Source organism: Dromaius novaehollandiae, chromosome 5 (genome assembly GCF_036370855.1).
Source record: "Dromaius novaehollandiae isolate bDroNov1 chromosome 5, bDroNov1.hap1, whole genome shotgun sequence".
Classification (NCBI taxonomy): domain Eukaryota; kingdom Metazoa; phylum Chordata; class Aves; order Casuariiformes; family Dromaiidae; genus Dromaius; species Dromaius novaehollandiae.
Genome location: NC_088102.1, coordinates 52367005 through 52375673, shown reverse-complemented (window position 1 = coordinate 52375673; position 8669 = coordinate 52367005). Strand labels below are relative to the sequence as shown.

The window sequence follows — 8669 nt, the reverse complement described above, 5'->3', positions numbered from 1 at the left end:
ATATAATACTATCCAAGTGTTAGTACAGCAGCTTCTCTGCTGTTACCCAAGGATCTAGTACTGTCAACACTTCAGTTCTTCACTGGTTCCCGCAAGCCCTGACTTGCTACTCCTTGCAAACTGCCACTATGAAATTATGGTCTTAAATCACCAGCCACCACTGTGTGAAATACACTTGTGAGCGGATCCCAGCAGCCTGGGTGCAGTTAATAAAGGCCCCCACATCTCCCCGGCCGTGGCCAAGCTGCCGCATGGCAGCACCTGGGAGGGACGGGGCAGCCCGGCGGCCGCTCTCCCGGGGGCTGGCCCTGCAGGGAGCCGCGGGGAGGGAGGGATCCCACCGCTGTGGTGGGGCAAGAAAAAGGCTTTTTGCTTCTTCATCTGTCCGTTCATTAGAGGCGTCGCGGTGGAAGCCGGCGCGGGACTCCAGGTGTGATCTCTGCTATTCACGGTGAGTAAGTGCCTCATTTAGGGTGGCGAGAAGGGTCCTGGGTGGTCACGTGGAGGGGCTGGAAGCACCAGCACGTCCTTCTGGAGGTGCCATCAAATTTCTGAGTGTTTCAGGGTCTAATCTCTAGTGGCCAACAAATCTCTAGTGCCAGTCAAACTTCCAGCTGTTTCAGTGGCATATCTGTTGATAAGTAATGAGGGTATGTGAGTATTTAGGTCCTGGCACGTAAACATGCGAAAACTGTTGAGGTTCATGTCAAAACTCTGGTTAGTGTTAATGAAGTATTAAAAAGTTCCTCTCTTTGTGGTCTTTTAGTCCACACAGGCTGCTACAATGCTATTCCTGATGCCTCTTTGCCTTGTAGATGTCGGGAACATTACGTGGGCTGCAGCCTTCCAGTGCCCAAGCCACTCAAAGGATATTAATCATTATTAGTGCTTCTTTGTAAGAAAACATTTTGCTGTTTCCTGCATGAATGGTGCAATAATTTCAGGTTAAAAAGTGAAGTCACAGTGGAGCACCTATACCAAATGCGTGCCTAGGGAGACGCTGGCTTCTATAATTGCAAAGGGTGGCACACCAAGTCCCAGACAAATACTTCACCCCTTTCTTCCCTGTAACATCCAAACAATAGTGAAGCTATAAAAGTCACTTCCAGTAAGTAATTTTTTCTTTGAACTTCATTGCTTAAGACCTAAGATATAGAGGCAGGCCACAGCATGCAGCAGCAGCTTGCAGGCTGCGGACTGATTTTGGCTTTGGACTGTACACCACAAAGTAATAACAAGGTGTATCTAAATCGTTATTTTTTCTAACCTTAGTTACCTGAAGCTTTCGTTCAAGAAGATAGTAATCAATAGCCTCTGCTAAGTTTTAGCCACATTGATCGAAGAGAAGGGAACATACACTTTCACATCTACTGGAAACAGCCATGGACTGATGGACTTGCATGGAAGTAAGGAGGGACTGAGGCTGGATTGAGTTAGACTGGACCCAAAGATGGAGAGCGAAAGCAGATGGAGAGGGCTCTGTGTCACTTCTCCACGGCTCTGCCAGTGCAGCTGGGCGAGCACCGCAGCTGTCATAACTTCCTTGCTCCAGGAGCAAGGGAAGCACAGGAGACTAACCGTGACTCAGACAGGCCTGAGTCAAAACTTCTCTCTTGCCACTCCTGTGAAAGCTTACAGCATCTTCCAATTTAATTCCAAAGTCCTGGCTGGGCTCTTGGGCAGTGTTATTTTCAACGGTAAACTGCAGAAAGGAAGAACTGGGAGGTTCCCCTAACTTCTGTAAGATGATGCGTGGAAACTCTTCACCAGCATTAATGGCAAAACCCTGCGCATATCCACTGTGGCTAAGAGTAACTAGTAAAAGCTTTCCATGGGGAAACTAAGAAAGAGAGTAGTTTTCACATATGCAGGGGCAGGGCGTTTTGTTGTCTTATTGTTTTTACTCTCATGCAGAACTGTATCTTTCATTACTCTTACGTGTCTGAAGTTGTGAAAATCAGGCATCCTATTTCTTTTTTAATTTAGGGAACCCCCAGCCCGTTTCTGTTGCTGGCACAGGCAAAGACCTGCAAAGTAGTGGGGTTTTTTTCAGTATGGACATTGTTTGATTCAGTCCTTAAACTGCATTCAGCTTTGAGCATGTGTTTGGCACACTGGACATTACTGCTTACAAACTTTCATATTTTTCTCACTCAACTTTGGAAAATTTTTAAGCATAAAGAAATCAGCAGGGAGAGTTCACAGAAGTAATATTAAATTTGCAAGCATTTGCAAGAAGCAGTTGCAAGTTTGGGGTACTGAGGAAATAATAAAATGATGTTTTCAGCAGTAGTCACTTACTAATTTCAATACAGAACTGTGCTTGACTTAAATGAGATCTCATAGCAAATAAAAAATTTTGTGCTGTAGGTACATCAGCACTTTATCAATGCTAAGTGCTATATAGCCAAAAGACTTGCCATGCTCTGTCAGGTCTGAGGTCCATCTAGCCCAGGACCCAGTGTCTGTCAGTGGTGAGTAGCAAGGAAAGGAGATAAGAAACAAAACACCTTCCCCACAAATGCCTTTCTAACAACCAGAGGCTTAAGAGCTTACTGAGCTGAAAATTATATCCAGAGTACTTTGTACAATAGACACCACTGGACCTCGTTTTTGTAAATGTTTCATATCTCTCTTTAAAAAAAACCCCTATGCTTCTGACTTTAGTTGTATTGCACGAAAATGTAATGATGCTGTGTACCCACAGTTTTATTACATTTGATAATATATAATAATTACATAATAATATAATATATTCAGTAAGTTACAAGGAAAAAATACGACTTCCTGGCTATCTCAGTATTGCCACCTGCTAATTTCTCTGGGTATGCCTTAGTCTTTATTTCGTGACTAATCGCCTCCTGTTTTCTCTCTTCCACACTGGATGTGGTGTTATGGATCGCCTGTATCTGACCCTCTGCCTCATATATAAGGCAGCTACTAACGTGTCTGTGTGTCTGTGTGTGACTGACAGCCGGGCGCGTCGTGCTGCCGGTGCCAAGCGAGAGGCGGCAGGGGACCCCGGCCTGCCGTGCCGCGGCCAGGCTTTGCTTCACCCTCATGTGACCGCGGCCCAGCAGCACGCGGCGGCTGCCAGGGATGTGGGCTCTTATCTCCGGGCGCCCCTGGCCGCCGGCCCGCTGCGAGGGGAGCGGGAGCGTTGTCCTGCCCGCGGCCGCGCTCGCCTCCCAGGCGCGAGAGCGCTCATAAACGCGGCCGGCCGGTGGGGACGGCGCTGCGCCCCGGCGTTTCCCGCAGCCGAGCCCCGGGCGACGAGCGCGCCGCGTTATTATTGTTATGGACGTACACAGTACATTTTGCAGGAGCAAACTGTAAATATTTCCAGCAAGTGCACTTACTATAGGTGCGGATGCCAAGCAGCACTGTCTCCTTCCTAAGTGTTAAGAAAGCATTTTTGTTTTATTGCACAGACGGGTAGGCTCTCCGTCCCTTTACAATCCTGCTGGGCAAGTATGTGTTGAGATGGCACCCTGGGTTTATCACACGCTAAGGAAGAGCTGCAGTTGGCGTCTCTGTTTCCTATCAGCACAGCAGCCTATTTTAGCCCACGAGGCTCTTGAGAAGACAAATGGCGCTTCCTTCCCCTGGGTGCGCAGTCACAGCCCGACCGGCCCTGCCGCTCAGCGCCGTCGCTGCAGGCGCAGAAGTGGTCCGGGGCTTCGACGCTCGTGGAGCCCAGGCAGTCTCCACAGGCAAAGGCAAAATCACGTGGAGGCGGTATCGCGATGGGGGCAGGGCGGGCTCCGTTTCTGTCATGCTTTTTCCCATCACCTGTATAGCCATTTCCAGCAGTGGGCTTTCCCAAAGCAGCTAAGGGATCTGCTAGATCTCACCTAGAGGAGTGGGAAGGAAATGTGCCCTGCCTGCTAGTACTGCTGGGCGCAGCACAGCTTCCACAACGCGTGCGGAGAAGATTTCCATCTCCACCTACGTCTGGGCCTCCTAAAATAATACTAGGCCTTTAATGTATTTGAATTTTCAGGACACTTTAAGAATACATGATTGCTCATTAACACTCAAACAGCTGGAATGAGGTGGTTCTATCAGGTCAACAGCTTTCTTCTGCTGGGTTGGTGGGGGGTTTTCAGCATGTGGCTGGAACATAAACTTGATTTTTGAAATCCTGCTGGTCAGACTAAAACTTCTAACCCCTCCCTTACAAAACGGTGTCATTCATCAGCTGGCCAGCCTTTGGCTAGGCTTTCTGCAGAGAATTACTTTTGATAAAGGGACACAAAAGGGAACACTTCTGATGAAGGGACACAGCAAGCGCCTGCTGCGGCTCCCCGTGTGTGGGCGTGCATGTGCGCCTGGGCGAGGCTGCTCATCTCTGTCCTCCCAGACTCTCCACGGTTGAGGCGAAAGCCAGCAATTGCAGCCTTGAATGGTGTCTGACCGTACATTGATGGACATGACACCAAGTGCCCTTCCATTTTGTTAAGTGGATACTTTCACACTTGTTTCAGCTTGACATTGACTGTTTCATTAGAAGGGCTTCTGATGAAAATGGGAGGCTGGGCCCTGGCATGCCAGGTTTCCTTGCACGGTCAGACTAGAAGGACCCTAGAAGCGAGGGAGGTGTGGGGGCTGTGGGCTGGATTCTGGTGGTACATAAGTAGTCGTGGCTCGCTCACATGGCTGCTCCTCAGTATGAGATAGGGTGTTGGAGTCCAGCATCGTTTCCAGACTTCGTGTTTCACATTTGTAAAACAAACATATACGTTGGTCCTGTGCCCATATTTGGTTCTGTTGCAAATCTCCATCCAAAATAAATTAATTTTAGGTAAAGGAAGAAGACACCGCTCTGAAGTGCTTCTGATCTAGAGTTAAGCAAGCCTGGTAAGTGGGGGTTTGGCACGTTGCAGCTCTGCAACACAATCTACTAGTCTGCTCTTCTGCTAATAATAAAGTAAATAACATGCATTTTAAAAATAGTCTAAATCCATACTTTCTCAAAAAAACACAAAAGTTAAAAAGGAGTAAAAAGATATTAAATCTAGCCTAAAAGCATCCTGACTCAGTTTCAAAGCCTCTAGGGATTATATTCCATGAAGAAGCAGCCCATAAGCGTAAATTCCCTTGTTTATGTATTTACCCGAATGCATTTTCTATCCATCACATCAAATCTCCAACTCGCCCAGGGAAGACTCTTTTGCCATCTTTAAAGCACAGTCTCACGAAAGCATCAGAACCATAACCTGTTAGGTTTTTGCTAACGAGGCAGATTTGAGAGCGGAATCAGGACTGCCGCCTAGCCGGGAGCGGCCGTGCCCGCCCCAGGCGCGTGGCCGGGCGCTGCGTACCGCGGTGCTCGTCCCCCGGTGCCGCCGTCGCCCGCGGCCCGGCGGCACCCTGCTCTCTGGGCAGGGGGCGAGGAGGGTGCTCTGCCCCATGGGTCTTGGTTCAGCAAGACGTGGTTATGGCTTGGCACAGTCTGCGGGAGGATAAGGGGGCCGCTCGCCCCCACGGCAACGTCCCTCCCGCGCTGGGGCCGGTGCAGGGCAGCGAGGGAGGCGAGGCCTGCGGGTGCCACCGTGCAGCGCGGTGCGGGGAGCTCGCCTGGGACGGCGATTACGCCGTGCCTGTGCGCTACCTGCCCAGAGGTAGGAAACTTTTGCTTCCGCGGCTGGTGGGTGTACCTCCTTCTGGCAGAGCCCTGGAGTCCTCTCCTATCCGCATCTCCATCTTCGGACACATTTATGAGGGTTAAGTTTTTGCTTGAGATCAGAAACAGAAAAAGTGGTCGGTGCAGTTTTTCCTGCCTCCGTTTCTCCAAAGCGGGTTTCCGCACCATGGCCCAGGATCGGGGCGGGGGGGTCTGGAGCAGACCAGGGAGCGCACCTGGGGCACAGGGATAAGCCCAGAGCTGTTCTCCCATCTCCGTGCCAGCGCCGCAGCCAGCTGCCGGTTGAGTGCGGGGCAGCGATTCCTCATCCCGCCCCCACAGCCCCCCAAAACGCGGCGGCACTCTGCGAGGGCCCACGCTTGCCGACGCGCGTGGGGATGTTCAGCGCGTCCCTCCCAGCGCGGCGGGGGCAGCAGCCTCCGAAGCATCCCGGCGGGGCCGGCCGCCCCCAGCAGCGGCAGCCCCGCGGAAGAAAACCCTGCCGAGCAGCAGGGCCCTCGCCGCGGCGCCGGGTGGGCAGAGGCTCGCGTCCTCGCGGCGGCTGCGTGCGGGGCCCCGGGCCGCAGGGAAAGGCCCTACCGCTACCTAGGCAGCGCTCCGGGCCGGGGAAGGTATCACAGGCGGCCCCAAGTTACGGCTTCTCTTGGGCAGAAAACCGAGAGATGCTTTTAAAAATATATATATATAAAATATATATACATAAAACAAAGAGAAAGCCGTGGGAGGACTTAGCACGCACAAAGTAGGGGAAGGGACCAAGGAGGGGGCTGGGCCGGTTCCACCTCAGGGAGCCGCCGGCGGGGCGCGGAGGGACGGGGCAGGCGGCGCCGCGGCGGGGCCCCCGGGCGCGCACCCCGGGCCGCGGGCGCGCAGGGCGCGCTGACCTTCGCCGCGCGGGCGGGCGGGCGGGCGGGCGGAGGCGCTCGCCGCCGCGCAGCTGCCGCCGTCGCTCCGGCCCCGGCAAGGTCAGTGCCGCCGCCGCGGGCGCGCAGGGCCGCGCAGGGCCGCGCGGGGCGGGGTGTGCGCGGGGCCGCCCGGGCCGCGTCACGCGGAGGGCCGGCTCTCCGCGGCCGCGCTGCCCGCGGGCCGGCCCGGCCCCGGCGCCGTTATTTAAAGTCGGTCCGTGCCCGCCCCGCCGCTGGCCGGGGGGCGGCGGGGCGGCGCGTCGTGTCGCGGCGGGGCGCTGCGCTGCGCGGAGCCGTGCGGTGGTGCGCGGAGCCGCTGGCTGCTGCCTGCATGAGAGCGGCCACCGAAGAGACAGGGAAAGAAAGAAGAGGAGGAGGAGGAGGAGGGAGGGATCGCCGCAAGTTCAGGTTTGGTACCAAGTTGGAGCTGGGCTAGCGGGCGTGGATAGGAGATGGATAAGGATGAGATCCACCTGCGCAGGCTGCCGCCCGCAGCGCCCTGGGGACCGCGTAAGTCTTCCGCGGCGGGGAGGGCGCGGGGCGGTGGGTCCGCGCCCGCGGCTCCTTGGCGGGCTGCGAGCGGGCTCCGCGGGCGGCCGGGGCGCTCGCTCCGTGCCCCGAGTGCCGCGGTGGGAACTTATTATTAGCGATTTATCTACTACTTTTAAAAATCCGGGAGCAATCGGCTCAAGTGCCGGCGAAATAAAATAGCTGTCTTGCTCCTCCCCGCCCCCCCCCCCCAAGCAGTGTTAAGGCATTTTTGCCTAAATAAATACAGCAATTAAAAGCTCGTCTAACTCGGGGAGCCGGGCTAATGATGAAGAATTGCTGCGATACAAAGCGCGTGAGATAAACGCTCAGCTGGATGATTGCTGTTAATTCATGCTGCGCCGCGGAAGCCTAGCGGGGAAAAGACTTGCAGGATGAGGCAGGTCTGTGTCTGATTGTCAGTAATGTTTTTACAGAACTGGCTAAATCCTGTATCTCCGTATCATTAACTAATGTGTGCAGCAAGATAAATTATATATATTGGAAAGGGAAAATACATTCCTTGGCTGAGAAGTTACAGACTGTTTAGAGCCAAAGAGTAGATCGTTTAACTGGTAGGGGGTGGGAATTTCCTTGGCTTCCCTCTAGAAATAAATCACAGCTCAGCGTGTGTGCATGCGTGTTCACCCGCATATGCATTTGTATAAAACCTTCAACGCACTGTATATGCAAATTCATGTACACACGCTGCATATAATATCTTCACGCACACACGTTGGAAAACAAATTTTATAAGCACTATGTACTGAACACATTTTTCTACTAGTTTCGAGGCTATAAAACTAGGAACTTAGAAGCTAACCAGGAACATACTGTAACACACTTGATTATCCAGCTGAATTGTATACAAATGAAGTAAATTTAGCATGGCACCATTTATAAATTCCATGCTTTACAATCAAAATTCCAAATCTAACTGTTTGCAGCTAAGAATAGCACGGGGAGCCCTTTTCTTTACTCCTTTTTGGATTCCCACGAAAACTGTTATCCTAGAGCCTGCTCATTAAATGGCCAAATATTTCACTGGAGTTCAGCCCATTTCTAAAAGAAATACTGTATGTTCATAGAACCATAGACTAGCCGGAGTGCTCAGAATGAAAAGAGAACTATGTCTTTAATGTCTGACAGAAAGCAGCTGGGCTTTATATGTAAATAAAATATGTAAATAATGGGGGGACAGGGTTTCTGCATGTCATTCCGTGCGTACTTCTTTATTTTTTTAAAAAATGGGACTTTTCAAAACTCAGCATACCGGTGTACTCTGAAATGGAAAGTGAGTAAAGCATGGGAAGCTGGAAGTGTTATCATAGTACATTAACACATCAGTAAGAGAACTAATTGATAAAATGGCACTAGAAAGCTCTACCATTACTCATGGGGCAGGTGGCTATTTATCATGAGGTAATCACAGTGATAGTTTGGGAGTGCCCTGAGAAGTTGTTTGAGTGGCTCTTTATCTTTGAGAAAGTTTACGTTATATTTTACAATGACATTCTCCATTTAATTTACTGAATCACCCATTAGCGGCATGAACACTGTGTACCAGCCCCATTAATAAATGCAAGGAG

The 8669-nt window shown here is 51.8% G+C and overlaps 1 protein-coding gene across 8 annotated transcripts in view; it reads left to right on the top strand.

Annotated features, from left to right (window-relative positions):
- Positions 1 to 214: 214 nt before the first annotated feature.
- Positions 215 to 8669, top strand: part of ANO1 (anoctamin 1) — a 98000-nt gene continuing 89545 nt past the window's right edge. For 3 of the 8 annotated variants that reach the window (XM_064512823.1, XM_064512820.1, XM_064512819.1), the window contains exon 1: positions 6630 to 7062. In XM_064512823.1, the coding sequence (XP_064368893.1) occupies positions 7015 to 7062 (48 nt within the window). In that variant the 5' untranslated portion in view covers positions 6630 to 7014. The other 5 variants (XM_026094562.2, XM_064512821.1, XM_064512824.1 and 2 more) reach the window with 5 other exon arrangements.